At 58.6% G+C, this 27,930-nt stretch overlaps 1 protein-coding gene across 1 annotated transcript; it reads left to right on the plus strand.

The window, feature by feature from the left end:
- The first annotated feature begins 7,728 nt into the window (after nucleotides 1-7,728).
- LMTK3 (lemur tyrosine kinase 3) lies at nucleotides 7,729-27,862 on the plus strand. The gene is given in 17 exon segments (XM_055311622.1): nucleotides 7,729-8,643; nucleotides 9,276-9,388; nucleotides 10,296-10,429; nucleotides 10,684-10,834; nucleotides 11,357-11,433; nucleotides 11,910-12,028; nucleotides 15,832-15,919; nucleotides 16,236-16,384; nucleotides 16,760-16,844; nucleotides 16,924-17,045; nucleotides 17,204-17,353; nucleotides 17,925-18,039; nucleotides 18,041-20,441; nucleotides 23,047-23,462; nucleotides 24,600-24,735; nucleotides 25,192-25,329; nucleotides 27,724-27,862. Coding segments are annotated over 16 exon segments (4,374 nt in total). The 5' UTR covers nucleotides 7,729-8,643; nucleotides 9,276-9,312; the 3' UTR covers nucleotides 27,741-27,862.
- Nucleotides 27,863-27,930: the final 68 nt, after the last annotated feature.

A 27,930-nucleotide genomic window follows, 5' to 3' on the forward strand; every position in this document is an offset into this window, starting at 1 on the left:
TTGTGTAAAATGGGCTGATAACAACACCTGCCTTTGAGGGCTTTTAGGACAACATCTAAGGCCTGGTGAGTGGTCAGCTTGGTATAAACACTCAAGCTGGGCGCCTGGGTAGTTTAGTCAGTTGAGTGTCTGCCTTCAGCTCAGGTCATGATCCCGGGGTCCTGGGACTGAGCCCAGCATTGGGCTCCCTACTCAGTGGAGAGCCTGCTTCTCCCTCTGCCTCTGCCCCTCCCCCTCTGCCCTCGCTATCTCTCTCTCACATAAATAAACAAAATTTTTTTTTTAAATGAAGTAAAATAGTGGCAGTAATACTGCTTTCCTTGCTGCTTCTTTCCTGTGTCCTCACCAACTGGCTTGCTGGGATGGAGGCCTGTAGTCGCAGAATGAGTAAATGAATGAGGGAAGGAGGGGGTAAATTTGGTTTGAGGCAGCATAGTGGCTCATGGAATATCCCTCCCTGAGTCCCTCACAGCCCTGTGGCACTCTGATTCCAAAAAGGAGGAGGCAGCTGTATGCCCGATCCTGGTCACCCTGGGCAAGGGCCCCTCCCCATCCCATGGATGCTCAGCCACTTGGCTCAGCAGACAAGACCTCCTGGCAACCTCACTCCTGCTGCCTGCTTGGGCCCTTCCCCCTGTCACCCCAGGATCACCCTCCAATCACCACACACAATTCCTGAGCACCTCCTGCACACAGACATCAGGGAGAGAGCTGGAAACAAGATAAGCGAAGACCCTGCCCTAATGGGCTCCATAAACAAATGTTCAGCCTGAAACCAGGCAGAGCTATGCACGGTGGGGGAAAAAAAAAAAGGCCAAGGTTTGGAGAAGGCCAGAATTGGGGCTGCAGCTTTGGTGGCTGGGTAGGGATGCCCTCCAGGAAGGTCACACGTGGGCAGAGCCCTGGTTGAAGCAAGGAGCTCAGCCAAGTGGAGATCTAGGGAAAGGACATTCCCTAGAGAAAAAGAGCCAGTGCAAAAGCCCTGGGGCAGTTTCCTACTTACACTCTGTGATTCAAGGAACAGGAACGAGGCCTGTGTGGCTGGAGGAGGGGAGGGAGGGGAACCAGGCCAAAGATGAGAGCAGAGAACTATTGAGGGGCAGACCATTTAGGGCCTTGGGTTAGGGGCCGTGGGGTTAGGAGCCAAAGGGCTTTTACTCCGAGTGGGATGCGAGCTCTAGGAGAGTTGGGAGCAGAGGCGGACGTGACCTCACTTAGGCATTAGCAGGCTTTCCTGGCTGCTGTAGCAAGAAGACACTGTGTACACACGTGGGGCCAGAGGAAGGAGGCCCCTAGCCAGGCTACTGCACCAGTCCTAGCAAACTGTGATGGTGGTAGCAGAGGTGGTGAGAGGTGGTCAGGCTCTGGGAATATTTTGAAAGCAGAGCCAGCTGACGGATCGGGTGTGGGGGTGTGAGAAAAAGGCAGGATTTGACAATGACTGTGAGGTTTGGGTGCGAGCCACTGACCTGGGGGAGGCAGTGGGTGGGGCGGGTGGAAGTCTCCTAAATGTTTCAAGCTGTCTCACACCTCCAGACCTTTGTGCACTCCATCCCCTCGGCCTGGAATGCCCTCCCTTCTCTATTTCCCACCCCATTCTCAGCCTCGCCCCTGCTCCTGTTACACCTGAGCCCAAATACCACCCTCTCCTGAAGCTTCTCTTTCAGAGACCCTGGCGCAGCGCCAAGTGGGTGACTCTCTAGTGGCTGGGCAGGGGCCGTGGCTTTAATCCAGCAGCAAATGCATCAACAGGAAATGACCTCGAATTCTTTTCTTTCTTCGGCAGTTATTTATTGTGCCAGAAACTCTAGCAGGCAATAGGAAAAGAGCAGGGAACAGGAAAGATGGGTCCCCTGCCCCCATGAGGCTCTACTGGGAGAGATGACAATAACCAAAGCAAAGAATCAAAGATCTAGTGGGTCACATGGTGAAGGAGAAAGAAAGAGGGATTCCACAGATAAAATGAAGAGGATGCAGTTATTAATGAGGTGGTCAGGGAGGGCTTCCTGAGGAGGTGACATCTGAGCACAAACTGAAAGGAGGTGAAGGAGGAGACCAGCAGATAGCAGGGAAGAGGGAACAGCAAGTGCAAAGGCCCTGGGGTAGGACTGACGTAGAATATGGGAGGCCCCTGGAAGTTCATTTGGCCAGAGTACATGAGATGTGCAAAGAGAGTAGGACCTGAGGTTCAGAGGGAATGGAGGGAGTTGAGGACCAGTGTAAAGACTTTGCTTTTACTCTGAGTGAGTGGGAGCCATGGAAGGGTCCTGAGCAGAGGAGGGACAGGATCTGATTCAAGTTTCAACAGGATCTCCATGATTCCAGCAATAATAATTGACATTTGGTGAGCACTTCCTACTAACCAAGAGATGTGTGAAGTGCTTTGTACCAATGATGTCGGCAAAAGCTCCATCCGTCTATCCAGTTGTCTGAGCCATCTAGACACTTCCTTCTCCCTCAGGCCCCGTGCCCGAACCATTACCAAGATGGTACAGTCTTCTGCCCAAACAGTTTTTCAACAGCTGGATTGAGATAGAATTCATACACCACACGATCGGCCCCCTTAAACAGTAAATTCAGGGGATCCCTGGGTGGCTCATGGGGATTTCTGGGTAGCTCAGTGGTTAAGCATCTGCCTTTGACCCAGGACATGATCCTGGAGTTCCGGGATCAAGTCCCATGTCAGGCTCCCTGCATGGAGCCTGCTTCTCCCTCTGCCTGTGTCTCTGCGTCTCTCTCTCTCCCCATGTCTCTCATGAATGAATAAATAAAATCTTAAAAAAAAAAACACAGTAAATTCAGTGGGTTTTAGTAGATTCAGCAGGTTATGCAACCATCACCACCATCAATTTTAGCCTGCGCTCACCATCCTCAGTGAGAAATCCTTTAGTTCCCCTCATCCCAAGGCAACCCTTAACTTACTTTCTATCAGATTTGCCTATTCTGGACATTTTCCTCTAAATGGAATCCTAAGGGTGCCTGGGTGGTTCAGTTAGAGACCATGTAACTCTTGATCATTCATCCAATAAGTATGTATTAAGATCTTCTTGCACCCAGCACTGGGTTAGGCACTGAGGGTATAGCAGTGAACAAATCAAAGTCCTTGGGACGCCTGGGTGGCTCGTGATTGAGCATCTACCTTCTACTCAGGGTGTGGTCTGGGGGTCCTGGGATCAAGTCCCACATCGGGCTCCCTGCATGGAGCCTGCTTCTCCCTCTGCCTGTGTCTCTGCCTCTCTCTGTGTCTCTCACGAATAAATACATAAAATCTTTTTAAAAAATAAAAATAAATGGAATCCTACAAGATGTGGCCATTGGTGTCTGGCCTCTTTCACTGGGCACAGAGGTTTCCACGTTCCTTCCTGTAGTGGCGCCCATCACAAATTCACCCCATTGTGTGGCTGGAAGATGCTCCATCGTCTGGATCTACCGAGCTTCCTCCGTCGGCCTCTCAGCTGATGGACATTTGGGTTCAGGCTGCTCCGAATCGTGCTACTGGGAACACGCAGGCACAGGTGCTTGTGTGGACGCGTGTTGTCACCGCCTGCGGGTGGATACCCAGCAGGGGCCTTGCTGGACCGCGGAGGAATTCTGATTTCACTGTTGAGGCGCCACCAGACCACCCTCTAAAGCGACCAGCTGTGTGAGGGCTCCGACCTCCCCATGTCCTCACAGACGCCTGTGATTGTCCTGCAGCCACTTGTTCCCCTCCGCGCCCACTGCCAGTTAGCGAGCTGGGGCTGCCACCGTCTCTCACCTGCACCTGGAAGTCCCTGGGCTTCCAGTTCCCACCTCGTCCTTCCTCGTCTTTCCTCTTTCCTCCTACCATTGATCACAGGAAACCTGTTAGCTCTGAGGTCGGATCCTGCCCCTCCTCAGCTCAGGACTCTTCCAAATCTCCCCATTGGCTGAGAATAAACCCCAAATCCTCACCCTCTGGCCCAGTGACTGGTTCCTGTTCACCTCTCTGACGTTACTCCTGTCCCTACTTCCCTCCCCATTCAGTCCCAGCCAAGCCAGCCTCCTATGCACTTCCTGAGGCCCCAAGGTCTGTCCAGCCTCACAGCCACCCCCACCCCCTCACCCCCGTGCTATTCCCTCTGCCCCAGTACTCTTCGCTCTGCTCCTTCCCCAACTCTTTCCTTCTCAGATCTGGGCTTTACCATCACCTTCCTAGAAAAACCTCCCCTGACTCCTCCCCAGCCTAAATCACACACCTTCATTCTCTCCCCCGATGCATTTAACAGGTGTTTTTGTTTTTGTTTTTGTTTTTTAATTTTATTTATTTATTCATGAGAGACACAGAGAGAGAGGCAGAGACATAGGCAGAGGGAGAAGCAGGCTCCCTGCCGGGAGCCTGATGGGGGACTGGATCCTGGGACCCCAGGATCACGCCCTGAGCAGAAGGCAGATGCTCAACCACTGAGCCAGCAGGTGCCCTGCATTTAGCACAGTTTAGAGTTGAGTGACCATTTGCCCAGTGGCCACCTCACCCTAGGCAGGTTTCCGTGCAGATGGGTGAGCATCAGTGCTTGGCCCATGAGGACAGCAAACTAACTACCATTCTCACTTCGACCCCATCAACAACCACCTCCTACCTTCCTCTCTGCATGCACAGTTCCCTCTGTCCAAACACACTGTTCCCTCTCCTTTCCTCTGGCTGACTCCCACGGGGCTTCAGTTTCATGTTACTTTCTCCCGACAGTGACAGTATTTCAGTTTTTACTATGACATGGTGAATGAATGAATGAATGAATGAATGAATGATTTTCTTGTGCCTGGGACATACATATAGACAAAAAGCAGCAGCTCTCAAGCCTTCACGTTCTTAAAATTATGAAGGACCCCACAGGGCTATTATTTCTGGGGATTATGTCTATTGATATTTACCATGTTAGAAATTAAAACTGATAAATGTTTGCAATATTTATTATCGCATTTTAAAATTACAATAATAGGGGGGATCCCTGGGTAGCTCAGCGGTTTGGTGCCTGCCTTTGGCCCAGGCTGTGACCCCGAGGTCCCGGGATCGAGTCCCACATCGGGCTCCCCGCATGGAGCCTGCTTCTCCCTCTGCCTGTGTCTCTGCCTCTCTTTCTCTCTCTCTGTGTCTCTCATGAATAAATAAATAAATCTTTTTTAAAAATGACAATAATAAACCCATTGTGTTAAGATATAAACCTACGTTAATAAAAATAATAAGTTTTCCAGACAAACAAGCAAACAAAATGAATGAGGCACCTGGCTGGCTCAGAAGAGCAAGAGACTCTGGATTCCAGGGTTGTGAGTGCAAGCCCCACATTAGCTGTAGTGATTACTTAAATAAATAAAACTTAAAAAAATTTTTTTAATAATGAAGTTAGTGAGAAGAGTGGCATTGTTTTTTTTTTTTTTTTTTACCGTTTTGCAAGTATATCTGTAATGCTTGGCTCAATAGAAGATTTGTACCTTGAACCTACTTGTGATCTTGTGATACGTATTCTACCACGATACTGCACGCTGTGTGGCTTCTGGAAAAATCCAGGGTACACTCATCAGAGAGTGAGTGAGAAAGGCAGGTAATGTGTCAGTGTTAGAATGAAAGTAATTTTCATACTAGGGGGCGCCTGCCTGGCTCAATCGCTAGAGCATGCGACTCTTGATCTTGGGGTCATGAGTTTGAGCCCCATGTAGGGTGTAGAGATTACTAAAAAAATAAATTGTAAAAAAAAAAAAAAAGAAAGAAAGAAAAAGAAAACAATTTTGATTTCTTGGATTCCCTGACAGGCTCTTGGGGACCCCCAGGGAACTCTGAACCACACTTTGGGAAGTGTACTTCCTAAAGTGGGAAGTGTCCTGCCATTCGTGGTTTTGTTTTTGTTTTTTAATTTTTATTTATTTATGATAGTCACACAGAGAGAGAGAGGCAGAGACACAGGCAGAGGGAGAAGCAGGCTCCATGTACTGGGAGCCCGACGTGGGATTCGATCCCGGGTCTCCAGGATCGCGCACTGGGCCAAAGGCAGGCGCTAAACCGCTGCCACCCAGGGATCCCACATCTGTGGTTTTGAAATCAATAAAGCTCCCACACCAGAAAGTTTGATAATCAGTTTGGAGACAGAATTCAACCTAAACAGATACACGATCTTAAATTATTTCTCCCTGTCAGTGGGGCTGTCCACAGATTTCATCACGGAAATATTAAAGTGATGGCAGCCCTACCCCCGACCGCACTGAGGCTGTTCGGAACATACCGCGTATATTTCTACGGTCTTATCAAAATCTCAAAATTCCCAAATCCAGAACACACCTGGCCCCGGGGTTTCGGATAAGAGACCTGTCAGAAACTAAAATCCCATGCATGGATATTTCCCCCACGCAGTCAAGGCACTCTGCTTATGTTCTAGCTTATTCTATTTCATTTCCCAGCAAAACTCTGGGCATGAGCCACAAGCTTGATGTCACATCGCAGTAATGGCTCACAGTCTGAAAAACTCTGGGGGACCTTCTGAAAGCCCCTGTGACGACCCTCTCTCTGAAGGGCAGAGGACAGATTTGACTCATTCCTTCCCACAAGCCCAAACTCTGGCCAAGGGCCGGGCTCAGTACATAGTAGGCATTGAATAAACGTTTGTGGCGTGAATAAATGAAGAGTGAGCCGGAGACAGAGTTGGGACTGCAACCCCGTAGCTGCCGTTCTCTAGGACTCAAAAATTCTGTCCACCTTGTCCCCAACGATCCAGGCGGCCAGCCGCCGGCTCCTGCTCCTGCTTCCTCTCCCGGAGGCGATGGACCCGAGCCGCCCTTCTGGCGGAGCCAGAACTACATTTCCCACAAGTCTCAGGGCTGGGACTACACTTCCCATGAGCCCCTGCTCTCGCCAGGTTCGGTGCCCTTCAGCCGCCGGGGCAGTTAATTGCAACTTCAGAGCGCCCTCCCCAGCCCCCAGTTTCCGTCTCTCTACCCGCACCTGGTCAGTTCACCTTCCGGGGGTGGTCCCGGCGCCCTCTAACCCCCACCCCTCCTCGCGCGATGAACCTGCCTCAGTTTCCCCAGCGAGACCCCGAGAGGCAGCCCCTCCCCCACCCCCATGGGGAGGGCTGTGCGCCGCGGGGTGCGTGAGCCGCGCGTCCCTGCCGCGCCCCTGGGTGGGGAGAGCCTTGGAACCCCCGCTGGGGGGCGGGGGCGGGGCTGGCGCGCAGGGGAGGGGGGCCCGGGTCGCCGCCGCGGGTGCGCTGGGAGGCTGCGTCTGGGCTGCGCAGCTCCGGCCTGGCCTCGCGCGGGAGGGACGCATCGCAGGTGCTCACGGACCGCGGGGACGTCCGCGCGCAGGGTGGGAGTCGGTGCTTCCGGTGTGTCTGCAGCTCGGGGTGCTGTGGGGTGGGGTGCGAACCCCCCGACGGCGGCGGCCTGGCACGTGACGTGTGCGTCCTTGTCTGTTTTGTCTGTGTCCCTGTCGGACCGAGTTCCAGTCCCCAGCTCTGCCACTTCCCTGCTGTGTGCCTTGGGGCAGGTGACCGCACCTCGCCTGACTCAGTTTCCTCATCTGTACGATGGGGATGATAAAAGCACCTGCCTCAGAGGGCTGTTGTGTAAAGCGCCGAGAACGCTGCCGGCGCAGAGTAAATGCTCAGAAGAATAAATAAATAAAGTAAACTATGATTATGTATCTTTTGTATGAAGCAAGCGTCTCTGGCTATGTCATGGCTGCGTAACCTCGTAGGAAATGTGGGTATTTGTGATGCGTGCGTGTTTGTAGGTGTAGTGCATGTCTGCATCTTGGTAGGTGTTGTGTGTCCCTGGGTGTATTTATGTATGTGATGTGTGGAAATGATGGGCAAGGTGTCTTTGTGACCTTGTATAAAATGTGTGCATATTTGCAATGGGTCTGTCCATGTGCTTAAGTATGTGATGTGTGGATCTGTCTGTGTTGTGTGTCTGTGTGTTTATGTATAATGCAGATGACTGAGTATACTTAGAAACGATATGTGTCTGTGTGTGTCCGCGTATGATGTTACTTATGGGTATTTTTGCCTGTGATTTGTGTAGCTTCGTATGCATGTGTAATTCTTTGAATGTGTTGTGTCTATATCCATGTATCCAGTTCTGATGGTTGATGTGTATCTGGGTATGTGACATGTGTCCATGCGTTCAGGTAAGTCAAGCGTGGGTGTGTGTGAGAGCCGTGTGTGTCCTTTAAGTACCTGTGAATATGTGTGTGTTGTGTGTGTTTTCGTGTTGGTGACATACATGTCTCTCCATGCACCCACTGTGTGTCTGTGGATATTCGTGCGTGTGATAGGTGTATCTATGTTAGTGCATGTCATGTGTGTGTCTGTCTCTGTGAAAGTGATGTCTGTGTGTATGTGTGTGGTGTGAGAGTCTGTGTATCCGTGTATGTCATGCTGGTGTCTGCTAGTGTCCTTTGTTGCCCATGTGCAAGATGTCTGTGTGTTGTGACTGTGTGCCTCAGCATGTCCCCGTGGTGTCCGCGTGAATCTTTGTGGGGTGGGTGTCTGTGTATTCGGGGCTTTACTTTGTGGCAGGTGTGGGTCTTTGTGATGCTTTGCTGTTCCTGTGTGACAGGGTGCATCTGTGCCGGGGGCCGGCCTGCCTGTACGTACCCAGTGCAGCCCGTCGTCCCTGCGTCTTTGTGTGTGACGTGTACGTGTCCCCGTCTGCCGATGGCTGTCCACCTTTGTATGTGATGTGCTTGTCTATGAGGGTCTCTGCGACGTGTGTCAGGCATGTGTGGGCTGCGTGTGCCTGGCATCTGCATCTTGGCGTGGAGCACACGTGTCCGTGCTGGTGGCGTGTCACAGTAGTGCCCGGGCCAGGCACTGTGGGCCCTGTGCCCCCCCCACAAGGGTCTGCTGGTCCCTGTCTGTCCCTCCTCCTCCCCTCCCTCCTGGCAGCCAATGCTACTGGGGAGCCAGTTGCCATGACGACGCTCCATCCTCCCTCCATCCTCCCTCCTCCCACCCTTCCTCTGACAGGCTCTCTGCTCCCCCAATCCTGGCTGCCCTCGGGGGCGGGGCCCTCATTCTCCCCCCCCATCCTACCCTCTCCCCCCCACCCCAGCAACCCCGGCTCCCCAGCTCCTCTCCTCTGTCCGCCTCTCCATCCCTTCATCTGTCTGTCCCTTCAAAGAGGGGGAGGGGGGTACCTGAGCCAGTAAGCAGCCCCTCCCTCCCCCTGTCCTGCGTCTCCTGCCCCTCTCCTGGGCCGGGGGGAGGCCAGGGTCGCGCGGGTCCCCATGGCTGGGGGCTGAGGGCCCGCCCCCCCCTCCTCCCCAGCCGCCACCACCTCCACCTCCCTTCCATCCTCGACAAGATGCCTGCCCCCGGCGCCCTCATCCTCCTCGCGGCCGTCTCCGCCTCCGGCTGCCTGGCGTCCCCGGCCCACCCCGGTGAGTCTGTCTGGCCATCCGGCTGTCCGGCGGCCCCCCACCCCCACCCCGGCCTGCCCAGGGGTCGGTCCGCGGCGCTCCGGCTCCACCATCACCTGCGTGCGCGTCTCCCCGCAGCGGAGCCAGGGCCCGGGCAGCCGCGGCGACGGTGCCTCTGTCAGCAGGGCCTGTGGGAGGAAGGCTGGGGGCTGGGTGGGGAGGGGGTCCGTTTGGGCAACATGTGTGTGTGCACACGCATGTGTGCGTGCAGGTGTGTGCAGGGAGCCCAGGAAGGATGGGGCCTCTGGGAGAATTGGGGGCAGAGGGGAGGAATACTATTTCTAAGGGGGACACAGCATAGGAGGCTGCCTCCAGCTTTGGGGGAGACCCAGGGCTTGCGGAGTTCCCTTCTCAGGGGCTTGGGCTGGGGACGGAGGACGTGTGTGTACTCCACCAGTCCCTAAAAGAGACAGGCCTCAACCTCCGTAACTAGAGGGATCCAGCGTGGGGCAGGAATCTTCTCCCCGCCTGCAGCTGGGGGGCTCATCCTCTTGCCCAAATAGGGGGTAATGAGACTCCCCGTTGGAGCGTATTTTAAATTCTGAGAGCACCAGGCTCCACTATTACACTTCCTTCCCTCAGTCCTCACTGGAATTCATCCAAGCCTGCGGTGAAGTGATGGGGGGGGGGGTCCTAGCTTGGGGTGAGAGGAGGGACCCCACCCCCAACCCAACCACCTGAGAAGGCCTCAAACTACAACTCCCACAATGCCCTGGGCCATCCGGCTCCTCTGCCAAGGAGACCCTGGTTGCAGGGCATTGTGGGAGTTGTAGTCAATCCTGGCCAGGATGGGAGGGGTGGGGGCCAGGATGGAGTCTGGGAGCTTGGGGCTAGAAGCCGGGACCCCAGCCCAGTCCTGTGCCCACAGATGGATTCGCCCTGGGCCGGGCCCCTCTGGCTCCTCCCTACGCCGTGGTCCTCATTTCCTGCTCCGGCCTGTTGGCCTTCATCTTTCTCCTCCTCACCTGTCTGTGTTGCAAACGGGGTGATGTCGGCTTCAAGGTGAGGTGCATGGGGACTCAGGTGGGGAGGAAGACTCCAAGAAGCCTCCTTTGCCCCTCAACCCAGGTAGCTGGTGGGGGAGAGGGGCAGTAAGTCTGGCAGCACCTTCCAGCCTGAAGTTCTGGCAAGATCTGGAGTCTTGGGATGCAGATCGGGGAACAGTTATAAGAAAGACGGGGAGACACACGGATGAAAAGGATGATGGCGTGTCTCAGCACTGTGTTCTCCCACCCCTCACCTCTCCCGGCCCCCAGGAGTTTGAGAACCCTGAAGGGGAGGATTGCTCCGGGGAGTACACTCCCCCGGCGGAGGAGACCTCCTCCTCACAGTCGCTGCCCGATGTCTACATTCTTCCGCTGGCTGAGGTCTCCCTGCCGATGCCTGCCCCGCAGCCTTCACACTCAGGTACTCTCCACGCCTAGACTAGGATCCCACGCCCCCACGGGAGAGTCTTCCCTCGGGGGGCCAGGGAGCTGAGGGGGGCCCGCAGCCAAGGGGAAAGGCAGAGGTGGGAGCCACAGAATCCTGGAGGCGGCCAAAAGGGAGTCAGAGATCATCTCCAGGAAAGCCACTGCTTAATCCACAGCCAGATTCGGGGATTCCTACGGGGTAGTGAGTGGTGAGGTCAGCCTAGATCTCAGTCTCAGAGGCAGCCAATGGCAGGCTGAAGTCAGGTCACAGGATCTTGAAACGCCAAAGGGAAGGATGGGTTGGATGCTGGGAACTTGAGGGCAGCCAATGAGGAGGCTGAGATCCATCAGGGAATTTGGGGGCAGCCAATGAAAAGAGACTGGTATCTGCTTTGACCCCCCCCCCAGGTGCCACTGAATTGGCGGAGGGGGGGCGGTTTGGGGGTGTCAGTGGCACTTGGGAGGGGAAGAGAGGTTAAGGGACCTCCCCTTTTTGCCCTCCTCCACCTCCTCCCAGATATGACCACCCCCCTGGGCCTTAGCCGCCAGCATCTCAGCTACTTGCAAGAGATTGGGAGTGGCTGGTTTGGGAAGGTGAGTGGGGCTGGGGCTGGGAGGGAGGGGGATCCATACAATCCAGGGCTGTGCTCCTGTTCTGTGTCCATCCCCTCCCTGCTCCCAGCACTTCTCATCTGTCCCCTGCCCTTCAGCCCCCCAGCACCCTCACCTCTGTCCGCCCCTCACCTACTCCCACCTACCCCAACCCCCCTACATCTGTCAGTCAGCGCCTCCCTCCTCACTCCATTGACCACTCTGCCTCGCCACCTGGCTCTCCACGCGTCCGTCTGTCCATCCTTCCATCCGTCCCTGCATCCATCGGACTCTGGGCCCGTGAGTCTCTCACTCTGCGTCTGATGGGGGAGGGGGGATGACAAGGGTGGTGGGATCTGGAGGGAGAGGCTGGCAAGAAGTGGGGGGAGTTGAAGCCACGCAGTGGGGTGGAGGTGGTCCTGGGGCCTGGGCTGGGGAAACAGTCAACTGCGCTGACTCTCTGGTTCCCCCTTGACCAGGTGATCCTGGGAGAGATATTCTCCGACTACACCCCAGCCCAAGTGGTGGTAAAGGAGCTCCGAGCCAGCGCGGGGCCCCTGGAGCAGCGCAAGTTCATCTCAGAAGCGCAGCCCTACAGGTATCGGGGGCTTCTCAGCAGATGAGGGCCGTGGAGGCCCAAAGATGGGAGGTTTGCACCTCAGGGAGGTGACATTTGGGAGTGGGGGGAGTGGGAGGAGTAGAGCATGGAGTTAAACCTGGTTTGAATCCTGGATCTACTTCTTCCTGGCTGTGTGACTTGGCGGACAGAATTTGCCTCTCTGAGCCTCAAGCCTTGGGTTCCTCCTCAGTACCGTGAGCCAGGGACATGAAATGAGGGGCAGTGTGACAAGGGTGATGGGAAGGGCACAGAAGCTGAGCTAGAGGCCTGCCCCTCTCCATCCTGAACCTCAGAATCTTCATCTAGGAAGTGAGTCCAGGAAGCCCAAACATCCTACTGGGCTGTTAGGTCTGGGAAGGCAGGACCCTGTCCCTCCCCTGCTTGGTCTCCCCTCTGCTCTAAGGACTTCTAGGCAAGAACTAGGTAAACACTTGCTACATAAACGCCTCCTGAGGTAGTAATTGCCCTGTCGTGGAAAGGATCTGTATACGGAGAACCCTTTTCAAATGATTTTAAAAGTGGGTATACCCTGAGAGATACAGACACTGGACTTTATCACCCTCATGCTCTAAAGCCTCCCATGGCTCCCTGTTGCCAGCAGGACAAAGTTCCACTCCTCTGTATAGCCCACACTCCCTGCAAGGCCTGGCTCTGTTCCTTTCCTGCCACTGGGCTCCTTGGCCTAGCCATCCTGGCCTCTTCGCTGATCCTTTCCCATAACAGTCTCTTTCCTGCCTCAGGACCTTTGTCCTTACTGTTCCTTCTATCTAGAATATTCCTGGCTCATCCACCCCTGGCTCCAGACAGTGGGCTCCCTTCCCCTCCTCAGGTCTCTGGTCAGAAAGGCCTTCCCTTACAAACACACACACACACACACACACACACACACACACACACTCCACGTAAGGAGGGCCCTGGGAGGCTCCATCACACCAATTCGTGCATTTTCTTCGTAACACATATTTCATCTGTTTACTTGCTTATTTGCCTGCCTCTCCCTAGACCCATCCTGGCAACCACTAGCCACATATGGCTATTTAAATTTATGTTAAGTAAAATGAAATCAAATGAAAAATTCATTGCCTCAGCTACATGCACCACATTTCAATTGCTTAGTAGCCACAGATGGCCAGTGGCTCCCATGTTAGACAGCTCAGATCTAGAACATTCCCACAGAAATTCTCACAGAAAGTTCTCTCGGAGAGCTCAGGACCACACTGGCAGCTCGGGGGGTCTGCCCTTTGCAGACGTTTGCTGAGCGAGCCAGAAACCTGGGCTCAAGTCCCCACTCTGCCACGGTTACCAGCTGTGTGGCCCGGGGTGAATCGCTTTATGTCTCTGAGCCTCTGTTTCCTCTGGATTAAATGGGGAACATCATCCTGCCCAGCAAGGTTCTGGGAGGGTTTGATAGCAGAAGCGGCCAACCTTGGCTCAGATTGGTAGGTATGGGGTGCATCCAAGCAATCTTTGATATCCCCCATCCTAAAGCCCACACTCAGAGCTCCAGCTGTTTTGCAAGGCCCCAGTACAGCCCAGTGGTTTATGACCACATTGTCTCATGATTCCTCGACCAGGCAGGAGCTGGAGGCACTGTTGTCCCAAGGGGAGAAGGTTGGACACAGGCAGTGAGCTTGGGCACTGCCCCTACAGCACACGAGTAGCCCCTGCCTCCTGCCAGACCCCAGTGGGAAAATAACTCACTGCACACTTACCTCTGAGCCAGGCCCTGGGTACAAGCCTGGATTTTTTTTTTAAGATTTTATTTATTCATTCATGAGAGACAGAGAGAAAGAGAGAGGCAGAGACATAGACAGAGGGAGAAGCAGGCTCTCTGCCGGAGCCCAATGTGGGACTTGATCCCAAACCCTGGGATCAGGCCCTGAGTCAAAGGCAGATGCTCTACCGCTGAGCCACCCAGGTGTCCCAGTCTGGAATGTTTTAATTCTCCTACAGACCCCAGGCCTCGTATCGGGGTAAAGTCTTTCATGGTGCATATTTTCATTGAGCACCTGTCTAGGCACCGGGGACATGGCACCTGAACAGAAAGCCCCAAATTCTTGTCCTAGTGGGGCTCCCCCCCTAGTGGAGGAGACACGCAATAAACGAGGAAAGAAATTTAAGGAAGAAAATGTCAGAGACTGGCAGGTGCCATGAGGAAGTGAGGCAGCACGTGACAGAGAGGGGAGCTATGGATGATCATGGGGGGAGGTGAGGTGGACTGGGAGGGATCTGGCACGCAAGCATTGTGGGAAGCATGTACCAGGCAGAGGGAAGAGCAGCTGCAAAGATGGGAAGGCAGGAGAATGTGGGGCGATATGAAAATCAAACAATATGTTAACATGTTCACATAAAAGCTGTAATAATAGTGAGGATCTTCCACTATGTGCTGGCTCTTCTCTGGTCTCATTAAATTCCTCTCTGCAACTGGCTGCGGGGTGACTGTGGCTGTCCCCATTGTACAGCTGAGGAAAATTGAGGCAGGAAGAGGTGAAATGATTTCTCTGGGGTTTCACACATGGCAAAGGTGGGGCTCAGGGGGCATCCAGCTGGCTCAGTCAGTGAAGCATGTGACTTTTTTTTTTTAAGATAGATTTATTTATTTATTTATTATTGACACAGAGAGAGAGGCAGAGATACAGTAAGAGGGAGAAGCGGGCTCCCTTTTGGGAGCCTGATGTGGGACTCAGGGAGCCTGATGTGGGACTCAATCCCAGGCTTCCGGGATCACGACCGGAGCCAAAGCCAGACGCTCATCTACTGAACCATCCAGGCGCCTCTAAGATTTATTTATTATATATATAGAGAGCGCATATGAGTGCAGATGGGCAGAGGGAGACAGAGAGAGAGAACCCCAAGCCCCCTCCATGCCCAGCATGGAGCTCTGACCTGGGCCTCCAACCTGTGCCCCTGAGATTGCCACTTGATCGCTGAAATCAAGAGTCAAGTGCTTAACCCACTGAGCCACTCAGGTGCCCCAGAGTGTGTGACTCTTGATCTTGGGGTTGTGAGTTCGAACCCCACACTGGAGGTAGAGATGACTTTAAGAAAAAAAAGGTGGACTCAGGATTCAACCTTCCTGCTGGCCCTCCAGCCTGACTATTACCCACAGTGTGAGGCTAAAGGAGGGGGCTTGGGGCAGTGATGTTTCTTTGGGAAATGATGTTGAAGCTGAGGCCCGAGGGATGAGGAAGACTCTGCTGAGCGGAGGGCTCCTTACAGAGTGAAGTGTAAGTGCAAAGGCCTGGAGCCTAAGTGGGTGCCTGTGTGTCTGGGGAGATGTGCAGGGCAGGAGGCGAGAAGCCAAGGTGAGGAAAGGCAGGAAAGACTCAGCTGTGAGCCTTGCTCTGTCCCCCGGTGTGCGGGAGCCACAAAGGGCTGTGAGCAGGCGAGTGGCATGTCAGAGACGGACTACAAGGGAGAGGTCAGAGGCAGGGAGGCGGGAGGAGGCTGAGAAGAGAGTCCAGGAGGTGAGGAGGAGGCTCCAGTCAGGCTGTGGGGAGGGAAGGGGCTGAGCAGAGGTGAGGTGGAGAGGAAGGAGGGCAAGGACCCCCAGGTACTGGAGGATAGTGGGGCTGACCCCCTTCCAGATGAGGGGGAGAGAGGGAGGGTGCGTGTTGAGGGGGCCTGAGTGTGGGGGTGCGGCCAGTAGACTGGAGGCGGAAGAGACCGAGACCAAAGAGGTGGGAGCAACATATTGGAGGCTGGGGTGCGTGGGACAAAGGTCTGTGGTGGGCTGAAAGCGGCTGCTTCCTGACCCTGCCGCCTCCCCACTCTGGTCCCAGGAGCCTGCAGCACCCCAACGTCCTCCAGTGCCTGGGCGTCTGTGTGGAGACACTGCCCTTTCTGCTGATTATGGAGTTCTGTCAACTGGTGAGGGTCTGCGGAGGGAGGGCAGGGTGGAGGCTGGACGGGCTGCGGGGCTGCCAGCAAGCCTAGGGTCCCCGGAATCTTTGGCAATAACACGCGGGACGTGCGCTGACCTTTCCTGAGCGCTTGCCGTAGATGGGCCCTCACTCAGACGGCAGTGAACTAGCATGCGAGGGGGTTTCTGTGGTTAGGCCCCTCTAAGCAGCAGGGGAAACTGAGGCTCAGGGGAGCTGCCCACTGAGTGCAGAGGCCGCCCCCCATCCCCGCCTCAGACAGGCTGGATGTGTGGGTTCCTGACCCCACCCCTCCTTCCTTCCAGGGGGACCTGAAACGTTACCTCCGGGCCCAGCGACCCCCTGAGGGCCTATCCCCTGAGCTGCCCCCTCGAGACCTGCGGACACTGCAGAGGATGGGCCTGGAGATCGCCCGCGGGCTGGCACATCTCCACTCCCACAACTACGTGCACAGGTGGCTCTCGCGAGCCACGGGGAAGAGGGTGGTGGAGGCACTACTTAGGGAGGGGTCGAGGCTATGGGGGTGGGAGGTCGGGCCACAGGGAAGGGGCGCAACCCTGGGGAGAAAGCACGAGCCGCGGGCGGAGTCGGGAGGGGAGGAGGCCCGGAGGGGAGGAGTCACAGGGGAGAGAGGGAGAGGGAGGGGTCACAGAGGAGAGGGAGGAGTCAGGAGAGGAGGAGGTTTGGGGAGGCGGAGGAATCAGGGCAGGGGAAGAGGAGTAAGGGCAAGAAGGGAGAGGGGCGGGGCGTGGGCGGTGGGCGGGGCTGGCAGCTATCCCCCCCCGCCCCGCTGCCCCCTCCTCACCTCACGTCCTTGCCCCGCCCCCAGCGACCTGGCCCTGCGCAACTGCCTGCTGACCTCCGACCTCACCGTGCGCATCGGAGACTACGGGCTGGCCCACAGCAACTACAAGGTGGGGGCCGCCCTCCATCAGGGCGGGGGGCGGGGGGAGGGCCCCCACCCGCCTGACCCCGCTCCGGCGCGCCCCCCAGGAGGACTACTACCTGACCCCCGAGCGCCTGTGGATCCCGCTGCGCTGGGCGGCGCCCGAGCTCCTCGGGGAGCTGCACGGGACCTTCATGGTGGTGGACCAGAGCCGCGAGAGCAACATCTGGTGAGGGGGCCCCCCACTGCCGGCTGCGCGGGGCCGGGGCGGCGAGGAAGGTGGAAGAAGGGTCACGGTTCCCGGCTGCGGAAACAGAGGCTGGAAGAGAGGCCCCCAGGCGGGGCAGGGCAGGGTTCTGACCTCTCTCCTCCCTCTGCTCCCCGCAGGTCCCTGGGGGTGACCCTGTGGGAGCTCTTTGAGTTTGGGGCTCAGCCCTACCGCCACCTGTCAGACGAGGAGGTCCTCGCCTTCGTGGTCCGCCAGCAGCATGTCAAGCTGGCCCGGCCGAGGCTCAAGCTGCCCTATGCCGACTACTGGTGAGGGCAGAGCCTGACCCCCGACCCCTGACCTTCCCATCCCATCCCATCCCATCCCAGGATGTCCCAAAGTCCCTCACCTCTTGGCACACCACCCACAATCTCACTCAGCACTCGCCACAATCCCTAGAGTGGAGCGCGGATGTCCCCACTCCTTTTGCTGCTTGGAAGGGGTGAAACAGTTGGGGAGCTGCAGCGCTGGTTCGGGAACCCTAGTCTCTCCACTCCAGCAAAACCCCTGCTGCTTGCTTATCTCTGATTCCAGAGCAAACAGCCCAGAGAGGAAGACCATCTAACCATCATCCCCTTACATCTGCCTTGCTGTACCCCGTTTTTCACCACCCCACCCCTCCCGCTGCCGCATCTCTGTCACACACAAACCCTGGGGCTCTGTCCTCGTCTCTCTGGGTCTTGATCTTCCTCTCTGTCCGCCTCCCTTGAGATATCAGTCCTCTTCCCCCTCTGGGTCTCCCCTGACCCCAGTGACCCCTCCACACACGTGTGCATGCACACACCCACACACACACAGGGACTCTTCTGTTCTCACCTGTGCCTCCTCCCTGTCCCCCAGGTACGATATCCTGCAGTCCTGCTGGCGGCCACCCGCCCAGCGCCCTTCAGCTTCCGATCTCCAACTGCAACTCACCTACCTGCTCTCTGAGCGACCCCCACGGCCCCCGCCCCCACCCCCCCCCACCCCGAGACGGTCCCTTCCCCTGGCCCTGGCCCCCGCAGCACAGCGCGCCCCGCCCAGGCACCCTCTCCTCACCATTCCCCCTCCTGGATGGCTTTCCCGGGGCTGACCCAGACGATGTGCTCACGGTCACTGAGAGCAGCCGTGGCCTCAACCTCGAATGCCTGTGGGAGAAGGCACGCCGGGGAGCTGGCCGCGGTGGGGGAGCGCCCCCCTGGCAGCCGGCGTCTGCACCCCCGGCCCCCCATGCCAACCCATCCAACCCTTTCTACGAGGCTCTGTCCACGCCCAGCGTGCTGCCCGTCATCAGCGCCCGCAGCCCCTCTGTGAGCAGCGAGTACTACATCCGCCTTGAGGAGCACGGCTCCCCGCCTGAGCCCCTCTTCCCCAATGACTGGGACCCCCTGGACCCAGGAGTGCCTGCCCCCCAGGCCTCCCAGGCCCCTTCCGAGGTGCCCCAGCTGGTGTCCGAGACCTGGGCCTCCCCCCTCTTCCCTGCGGCCCGGCCCTTCCCCGCCCAGTCCTCGGCATCAGGCAGCTTCCTCCTGAGCGGCTGGGACCCCGAGGGCCGAGGTGCCGGGGAGACCCTGGCGGGAGACCCCGCCGAGGTGCTGGGGGAGCGGGGTACTGCCCCATGGGCAGAGGAGGAGGAGGAGGAGGAGGAGGGCAGCTCCCCGGGGGAGGACAGCAGCAGCCTCGGGGGTGGCCCCAGCCGCCGGGGCCCACTGCCCTGTCCCCTGTGCAGCCGGGAGGGGGCCTGCTCCTGTCTGCCCCTGGAGCGGGGGGACGCAGTGGCTGGCTGGGGGGGCCACCCCGCTCTTGGCTGCCCACATCCCCCCGAGGACGACTCGTCCCTGCGGGCAGAGCGGGGCTCCCTAGCCGACCTGCCCCTGGCCCCCCCCGCCTCGGCCCCCCCCGAGTTTCTGGACCCCCTCATGGGGGCGGCGGCGCCCCAGTACCCCGGGCGGGGGCCACCTCCCGCTCCCCCCCCCCCGCCGCCACCTCCCCGGGCCCCCGCGGACCCAGCCGTGTCCCCCGACCCTCCCTCGGCCGTGGCCAGTCCCGGCTCCGGCCTGTCATCTCCGGGCCCCAAGCCGGGGGACAGCGGCTACGAGACCGAGACCCCTTTTTCCCCCGAGGGAGCCTTCCCCGGCGGGGGGGCAGCCGAGGAGGAAGGGGTCCCTCGACCGCGGGCTCCCCCCGAGCCCCCCGACCCGGGAGCGCCCCGGCCACCCCCAGACCCGGGTCCCCACCCACTGCCGGGGACCCGGGAGAAGCCGACCTTTGTAGTTCAAGTGAGCACCGAGCAGCTCCTGATGTCCCTGCGGGAGGATGTGACAAGGAACCTCCTGGGGGAGAAGGGGGCAAACCCCCGAGAGACGGGACCCAGGAAGGTGGGGAGAGGCCCCGGGAACAGAGAGAAAGTCCAGGGCCCGAGCAGGGACCCCACAGTCCTGGGCAGCGGGAAGAAAGCCCCAAGCCCGAACGAGGAGCCGAGCCTCCCCATGAACGGGGTGACGGTGCAGAACGGGGGCCAGAGAGCCCCGGACATCGAGGAGAAGGTGGCGGAGAATGGGGCCCCCGGGACTCCCGAGAGAGAAGAGAAAGTGCCGGAGAAAGTGCTGGAGAATGGGGAGGTGACACCCCCAAGGAGGGAGGAGAAAGTGTTGGAGAATGGGGAGCTGAGGTCCCCCGAGAGAGAAGAGAAAGTGCTGGTGAATGGGGGACTGACAGCCTCAAAGATCGAGAAGAAGGTGTCAGAGGATGGGGGCCTGAGACCCCCCAGGAACATGGAGAGGCTACCGGAGACTGGGCCTCGGAGAGCCCCAGGGCCCTGGGAGAAGGCACCCGAGAGTGGGGTGCCAGCCCCAGAGACCTTGCTGGAGAGAGCCCCCGAGCCCGGCGCAGTGGCCTTGTCCCGGAACGGCGGGGAGACAGTCCCTGGCCCCACTGGCCCAGCCCCCAAGAGCGGGGTGCTGGAGCCCGGGACCGAGAGGAGAGCCCCCGAGACTGGGGGGGCACCGAGAGCCCCCGGGGTTGGGAGGCCGGACCTCGGGAGTGGGGGCCGAGCCCCAGCGGGCACGGGGATGGCCCCCGGCGGCGGCCTCGGAAGCGGCGTGGACGCAAAGGCCGGATGGGCAGACAGCACGAGGCCACAGCCGCCACCGCCGCCACCGCCGGAGGCACAGCCGAGGAGGCCGGAGCCAGCGCCCCAGAGAGCCAGGCCGGAGGTGGCATCCGAGGGAGAGCCCGGGGCCCCAGACAGCAGGGCCGGCGGAGACACAGCACCCAGCACAGACGGGGACCCCCCCCAACCCGAGAGGAAGGGCCCCGAGATGCCACGACTGTTCTTGGACTTGGGACCTCCTCAGGGGAACAGCGAGCAGATCAAAGGTGAGGAGGCTGTTGGGAGCAAGGGGAGCGAGGTTGGGGGCCAAGGCCTGGCTCCTTCCGAGACGTACAGTTGAGCTGAGAGTCTCAGGCTTCCGGGGAGCAGACGGGTCAGGCTGGCAATAGTGAGCACAGACCCTGGAGCCCCACCGCCTGGGCTCAGATCCTGGCTCTGCCCCTTCTCTAGCCCTGTGGCCCTGGACAAGTGACCTTACATATCTGTGCCTCGGTTTCCCGCCAAAAATGGATGATGAGGATAGCACCTGCCTAATAGGGCAGAGAGGCTTGAGAAGGTTAGGACTTCTGAAGCCTCTAGCACAGCCTGGCACACCCAAGCGCCTGCTTTGATCCCAATTCCATTAGACCCTGGGTCTCAAACTCAGAGGACCACGGGGGCCAGATAGTATTGGGAAATGAATGACGTCGTCTGGGAGTGGCGGGGTGGGAGTTGGGGAAGGAAATGCAGCCCCAGTCAGGACTGCCCACCTGGCGTTGCCAAATGTGCTGCTTTTCCCTTTTAAACCAGAGTTCTGCGTGTTTTAATGGCTGAAGCCGATTCACACGGACCTTCTCTGTGGGCTGGGCGGCCAGCGTGTGATCTCTGGTTTAAACTTGCCAACAAGTGGAGGCATCCATGCAGTGTGCCAGGCCTCCTGTGTGCCAGGCCCTGAGCTGCCCCAAACTGGGACCTGGGGAGCTTCAGACACCCCACCCCCACCCCGGCCAACCATGGTATCAGTGACCTGAAAACTGTAGAAATGTCTTCTGAAACTGAGTTTTGGTAGGAACACAGAAAGTGTTTTTGTCACAGAGGGGGGTAGACTTAAGAGAAAGCTAAATGGCCCCTGTTCAGATGGGGACACAGGCTCTGTAGCTCCACCAGAATCACCCAGAGGCCTTAAGTAGTGGTATGAAAGTTATAAAGGACTGGGCCCTGGTTTTTACTGGCAATCTCACAGCCCCCATTGAGGAAAAGGTTATCATCTCTGTTTGCCAGAGAAGCCTGCAGCTCAGGAGGGAGAGGTCAGGAATGGGGCTGGGCACAGAATTTTCCATCCTTACAGCCCATGGTATTAGGACACTATCACTTCCTTGAGATTGATGTGGAGAATTTGCAACCAGCTGTCAGGGAAGGCCCCAGACAGCATGAAAATGTCAGGGGATGAGCAGCTAAGATGCCTCAGAGGATTGTGGGGGGAGGCGGGGAGGGTGTGGTTGGGTGGGAAGATGCTGGGAATAGCCTGCTTTAAAAAAAAAAATGCATGAACTCCTATTCATCCTTCAAGACCCCACTCAAATTTCCCCTTCCCTGGGAAGCCTTCCTGATTTCCAAAGGCTATCACCCTGTCCTTCCTGAGAGCTCCTTGAGAGCTCCCACAGCCCCCAACCCCATCGCCCTGAGATGGATGGTCAAGGAAGGCCTCAAGGAGGTGACTTTTGAGCAGATGTGAAGGAAGTAAGCTGGGTGGATATCTGGGGGAAGGGTGTTTCGGGTGGAGGGCGCTGAGATGGGCACTATCTTGGCATGCTCGGGGAACAGCAGAAGGCCAGTGAAGCTGGAATGGAGTGAATGAAGGGAGGAGAGTGACCCGATCCACATCCAGTCTTTCTCCCCGCTCTGCCCTGACCCTCCTGTCATCCCCACCATTGTTCCCATACATTAAGGGAGGGATGAGTGGCCCCTCTTAATCTACTAGTGAAGAGACAGAGACACAAAGAGGTGGATTTACTTGCCCCTGGGCACACAGCAAGCCAGCAGGGTAGGCTTGGGATTTGAAGCCAGGTTTCCTCCTCCAGGGACCTGGAGTCCTTACCTTCCGGCAAGCTGAGATCAGAGAGGCTTTGGGGCGTCTAACCCTGGAGATGGTTTGACGCCCCAATTTTATCTGGCAGTTGAGGGCCAGAGAGGGAGAGGACCTTGGTCAACATCACATAGCAGGGAACATTCATTCATTAATCCCACGAATATTGCCTGAGTACTTCTACATGCTGGGGATGCAGCCAGCAGGAGGCCAAGTCAAGTCTGCTCTGTGGCAAGGCAAACACGAATCACGTTGCCACAGAAGGACAGTTACACACTGAGATCAGCTGCTTGGAAGGAGCCGTGCTTGGTGCTGTGGGGTGCAGAGCGGGTGACCTTCTGGGAGGGCCCTGAAGGCTGGAAAGTCCAGACAGGAAGGGGGTGAATAGGACTTGAATTAGGAAAGGAAGTTCCAGGCAGAAGGAACAGCCTAAGCAAAGGCTCAGAGGTGGGAGGAACAGGGAGGTGGCCCAAGTGACTGGCTGGAGGTCAAGTCAGAATGAGTTGGGGAACAGAGCCTGGAGAGGTCAGCAGGGTCAGGGCACTCGGGCCTGGTGGGTGGCAGAGAGAAGTTGGGGCTTTGTGATGTGGACTCTGGGGAGTCGTGGAGAGGGTTAACCCCTGGTGTAGGGGGAAGAAATCTCCTACTCTGCGTGGAGAAAGGCCCCGGAGCAGCCCTTGGGTTCACAAGAGGGGAAACTGAGGCCCATACTGTGGCCTGAGATGACCTGAGGACACACAGCGGGGCAGGAGGGCATGCCTCAGTTTCCCCGGGAGCAGGGGCTCACCGGGTCTCTCCCCTCGCAGCCAAGCTCTCGCGGCTCTCTCTGGCGCTGCCGCCGCTCACGCTCACGCCGTTCCCGGGGCCGGGCCCGCGGCGACCCCCGTGGGAGGGCGCGGACGCCGGGGCGGCTGGCGGGGAGGCCGGCGGGGCGGGGGCGCCGGGGCCAGCGGAGGAGGACGGGGAGGACGAGGACGAGGACGAGGAGGAGGACGAGGAGGCATCAGCGTCGGGCGCGGCGGCGGGGCCGCGGGGCCCCGGGAGGGCGCGGGCAGCCCCGGTGCCCGTCGTGGTGAGCAGCGCCGACGCGGACGCGGCCCGCCCGTTGCGGGGGCTGCTCAAGTCTCCGCGCGGGGCCGACGAGCCCGAGGACAGCGAGCTGGAGAGGAAGCGCAAGATGGTCTCCTTCCACGGGGACGTGACCGTCTACCTCTTCGACCAGGTGCGCGGCCGCGGGGCGGGGCAGGTTGGGGCGGGGTCTGGGGGAGGAGGAGCCATCCTGGGGAGGTCGGGGCCGGGGGGGGGGGGGAGTGTGGCGGGGGGACCTGGACCGGACTTGGGGCCTGGAGTGAGGGGTAGGGTGCGGCCTGTGGGGAGGGTGCTGGAAGGCTAGGGGTGGGAGGGAGATACCTGCTAGTGAGGGCGGAGCCCGGAGAGGCTCGGAGAAAGTGCTGAGAGAATTGGGGCGTGGTTTGGGGCGGGGCCAAGCGGAGTTTGGGGCGGGGTCCGCCCACCCGCGCTCCAGCGCTCGGGAGGCAGCGGATTTTACCCACTGGGGCGGGCCTTGGCGAGGCTGCAGGTAGGGCTGAAGAGACGCGGCTTGGGGTTCCGATACTAAGTTCAGGAGCGGGTTCAGAGATGGACAGAGCTCATGAACTGTGGCGGGACCCAGAGCGTGGGTTGAGGATCGTGCGAGGAGTAACGAGGGCTGAGAGGATGGTGTTGAAAAGGAAGAGGAAAGGGCGGGATGATGCTTGTGGACGGGGGCTAGACGGGTGTGGATGGGTCCAGGTGGACCTGGAGGGGGCGCACCGGGCTGAGGTCCTAAGATGAGGCTGGCCCGGGCCACTAAGCAAACGGACGGGGGTGGGAGGTGGAGGGCTGGAGCGGGGCGACTTCAGAGGGCAGGGCTCAGGGGCTGGGTCGGGGGGGGGGGTCGAAGGCGCAGGATGGGGTGGGGGTGTGGAGGACCGTCGGGGCCGTAGTTCCGCGCCCTGAACTCGGACTCCTGCGGCCGAGATATCGGTAGTTAGGGGTCAATGGAGACAAGGCGGGGCTTATGGAGATGGTGTTGGGTTAGGGGGCTCCCGTGGAAGCGTCGCCTAAAGAAGCAAGGAGAGAATTCCCGCGGCGGGGGACTTAGCTGTGGGCGGGAGTCCGCGGTCGAGGGAGGAGCCTCGGGTGGATTTAAGGGATGATCTGAGGTTTCCAAGGCAGATCAGGGGCTCCAACCGCCTTCTGAGAGACTGCGATTGTAAATTGGGGTCCCCGAAGCCCCAGAAGCGTTAGCAGGCTGTGTTGCCCGTTGGGAATACAGTGGATGGGATGTGACGGTGCGCCCCCTAATCCACTTCCTTAGGAGACGCCAACCAACGAGCTGAGCGTCCAGGGCCCCCCCGAGGGGGACACGGACCCGTCAACGCCTCCAGCGCCCCCGACGCCTCCCCACCCCGCCACCCCCGGAGATGGGTTTCCCAGCAACGACAGCGGCTTTGGTAAGGGGCTGAGGGGGGCCTGGAGGGGGCCGAGGTGAAGCGAGGTGCTGGAGGGGAAGAGAGAGACAAGACAGGGTCTGGAGGCGGGGCAGAGATGGGGCGGGCCCCGATGGGGCGGGGCCTGCCGGGGAAGAGAGGAGGGGCGGGGCCCGATGGGGGCGGGGGTCTGGGCGGGGCCTGGAGGGGAAGAGAGAGGCGGGGCAGAGATGGGGCGGGGCCCGGTGGGGGCGCGGTCTGGAGGGCAAGAGAGAGGCAGGGTCTGGAGGAGGACAGTGGTGAGGCCAGGTCAGGGGGCGGGGGCTGAATGGGCGGGGCGGGGTGTTGAGGCGCCGCCCATGGTGTAGACGGCGTGATGTAGGTGCCTGAGGAGGGTCTACAGCTAAAAGCGGCTCGAGAAGTGCCGGAGGGTCTGACCGCGTCCTCCCCTCTTCTTTCCTCACCATCCCCCACCCCTAGGAGGCAGTTTCGAATGGGCGGAGGATTTCCCCCTCCTCCCCCCACCCGGCCCCCCCCTGTGCTTCTCCCGCTTCTCCGTCTCGCCTGCGCTGGAGACCCCGGGGCCTCCCGCCCGGGCCCCCGACGCCCGACCCGCAGGTACGGTGCTTCAGACCCTCCGGCCTGCCCCGCCTCTGCCTTTCTCCGTCCCCATCCCCGAATTTCCTTGCCTTTCTCTCCCCATCCAGCTCGGGAACCAGCTCAACCCAGGCAGTGCCCCACAGATAGACCGGGGCAGTCACGCCCCTTCCCTGAGCCTGTTTGCCCTTCCGGGAGGATGCCCTCAGGATCTTGCCCATCTTGGCCCCGTCTCTTGCCTGGCACTTGTCAGATCCTGATCGCACATCCTTTTGGGGGCACAGGCTGATCAGAGTCAGGGAGAGGAAACCCAGTGTGCTCAGAGCTGGCTAGTTGAACCGGAACATGGTCAGGGAGTCCCTAGCAATAACCACAACAACAGTACTACTAGTAGTAGTAACAAGTCCTTATATGCGCCCTACTTTGTGCTTGCCCGTCTGAACCGATAGAATCCTCGCTGCGGGCTCTCTGCTGCCTCCTGCTGCCGCTCCGGAGAATACCTCCGGATGCACAGCTTGCGCGGGGCTGGGGAGCACAGGTGTTCCCAGAGCATAGCGCTGAGAAGGTGGAAGGTGCAACCTGCCCCTTTCAGAGAGGGTCGCATTCCTGCTCCCCCAAATCATGGTGGAGTCCAGTCGTTGGCCCTGCCACTCCTTGGCCGTGTGACCCAGGGCAAGTCCCTTTGCCTCTCTGTGCCTTGGTGTCCTCATCCGTGGAGTGGTGATGATCACAAGATCTAACTCCTAAGATTCTTGAGGGGATTAAATGGTTTAATCCTATACACACACACACATACACACAGCCCAGCCCAGCCTGGACATGCATGCAGCAGTGGTCTCTAACTGGTAGCTCTTACTGCACTTAGGGAAGTAGATGGCCACTGAGTGTTGGTTAAGCCCAGGTGCTGTGCTGGGCGCAGGGGATTCCAAGTGGGGCAAGATCCACGAGCCTTCCTCCACCCTACCCCACCCGCAGACACTGACCCCACAGTCTGGCAGTAAATGAGTAAGTGCAAACTCAGGGTTGCTGGAGAAGCAAATGGCAAGGGGAACGGGCTTTGTCTGTCTGTTTGGCAGTGCCACTTCATCAGGTACTCGAGGATTGACTGTCATTAACTAGGTGAAGGGGAAGGGGACAGTGTGCTAGCAGATGGAACAGCTTGCACGAGGGCCTGAGGCAGGAGAGACCTTGGCCAGTTCAGGGAACAGAAGGGAGGCATGTGTGTCTGGGGGTTACTTAGGGAGTGGGGCAGGGGGAGGGGGCAGGGAGGACTATGCAGGGCTTGTGGGTGGGCTGAAGAGAGGGACTTCGTCCTGGGGGCACTAGGGAGCCATGTCAGCTGTGACCAGGGAAAGGACAGCACCAGCTGCTGGTATAGGAAGATCCCCTCTGGGGTCACGTGGGGGCCAACTGGAGACTGGGAGGCTGGAGAGGAGGCCGGTGCCAGGGTCCAGGAGGGAGAGGAGAGTACAGGCAGGGTTCAGGGCAGGAAGGACAGGGCCAAGGGCAGACTCTTCATTTGGCTACATCTTCAGGTTCCACCTCAAATGTCACTTCCTCCCAGAGGTCTTCTCTGAGGCCTCCATGAGGACAGCGTGGGGTGGGTTCCAGGACATGGGGACACTGCCAAGTGGTGAGTCAAGGCTGAGGCCAGCAGGGCCAGCGTGCCAAGATGACTTCACTAGGAGAGGAGAGGGAGGGCCCAGTCCTGTGAAACCCCAAATCCCTTCCTTCCATCCGCAGATACCCGTGCTGCAGCTGGGTGGGTGTGGCCCGCGGTGAGATCCTCCATCCCACAGACCTTGGTTTTCTGAATCCGTGGAATGGGTGGGGGCTTTCGTTCCACTGGGATAGGAGGGGTCATGGGGCAGTTTGGTGGCAGGGCGCTTTCAGGCCCTGTGCTGGACGCTGGGGATGCTGCAGTGACCAAGCACAGGGCCATCCTCCCTGAACTTACTCTAGAGAGGCAGGCAGACAGGCAGCTAGCAGACAGTGACTGGGGTGTCTCAGGGGAGAAGCATGAAGGAGAATAACCAGAGTGACTGGGGGGTGGAGGTGGGGTGTAAAATGGTGACTTCTTGACTGAAAAGGGCCAGGGAAGACCTCTGAGGAAGGGGCCTGCCTTACAGGGGAAGGGATGAGGAAAGGGCATTCCAGGTGGTTGGAACTGCTATGCAAAGGCCCTGGGGTAGGACTGTGCTTGGAGCCGAGGAGGAACAGCAAGGACAGCGTGGCCTGAGAGGAGTGAGTGAGGGGGATGGCGTAGGTGAGGACAGAAGTGGGACAGAACAGATTATCTGGGGCCCTGTGGGCCTGGGTGAGGGCTCCACTTTCACTTCGAGAGAGAGAGAGAAACAGAGCCATGAGCCTGTCTGCCCAGTAACTGACTTTCTCTCTCCACTCCCTCCTTCTCAGGCCCCGTGGAGAACTGACTCCCCGAAGACCCCACCCTCCTGCACCCCCAGAAGAGGGGTTGAGAGTAGAATCCTCTGTGGACGACGGAGCCACTGCCACCACCACAGACACCGCCTCTGGGGAGGCTCCTGAGGCTGGGCCCTCCCCCTCCCCCACCATGTGCCAAACGGGAGGCCCTGGCCCCCCACCCCCCAGCCCTCCGGACGG

The sequence above is a fragment of the Nyctereutes procyonoides genome, unplaced genomic scaffold (genome assembly GCF_905146905.1).
Source record: "Nyctereutes procyonoides isolate TBG_1078 unplaced genomic scaffold, NYPRO_anot_genome, whole genome shotgun sequence".
In the NCBI taxonomy this organism is placed as follows: domain Eukaryota; kingdom Metazoa; phylum Chordata; class Mammalia; order Carnivora; family Canidae; genus Nyctereutes; species Nyctereutes procyonoides.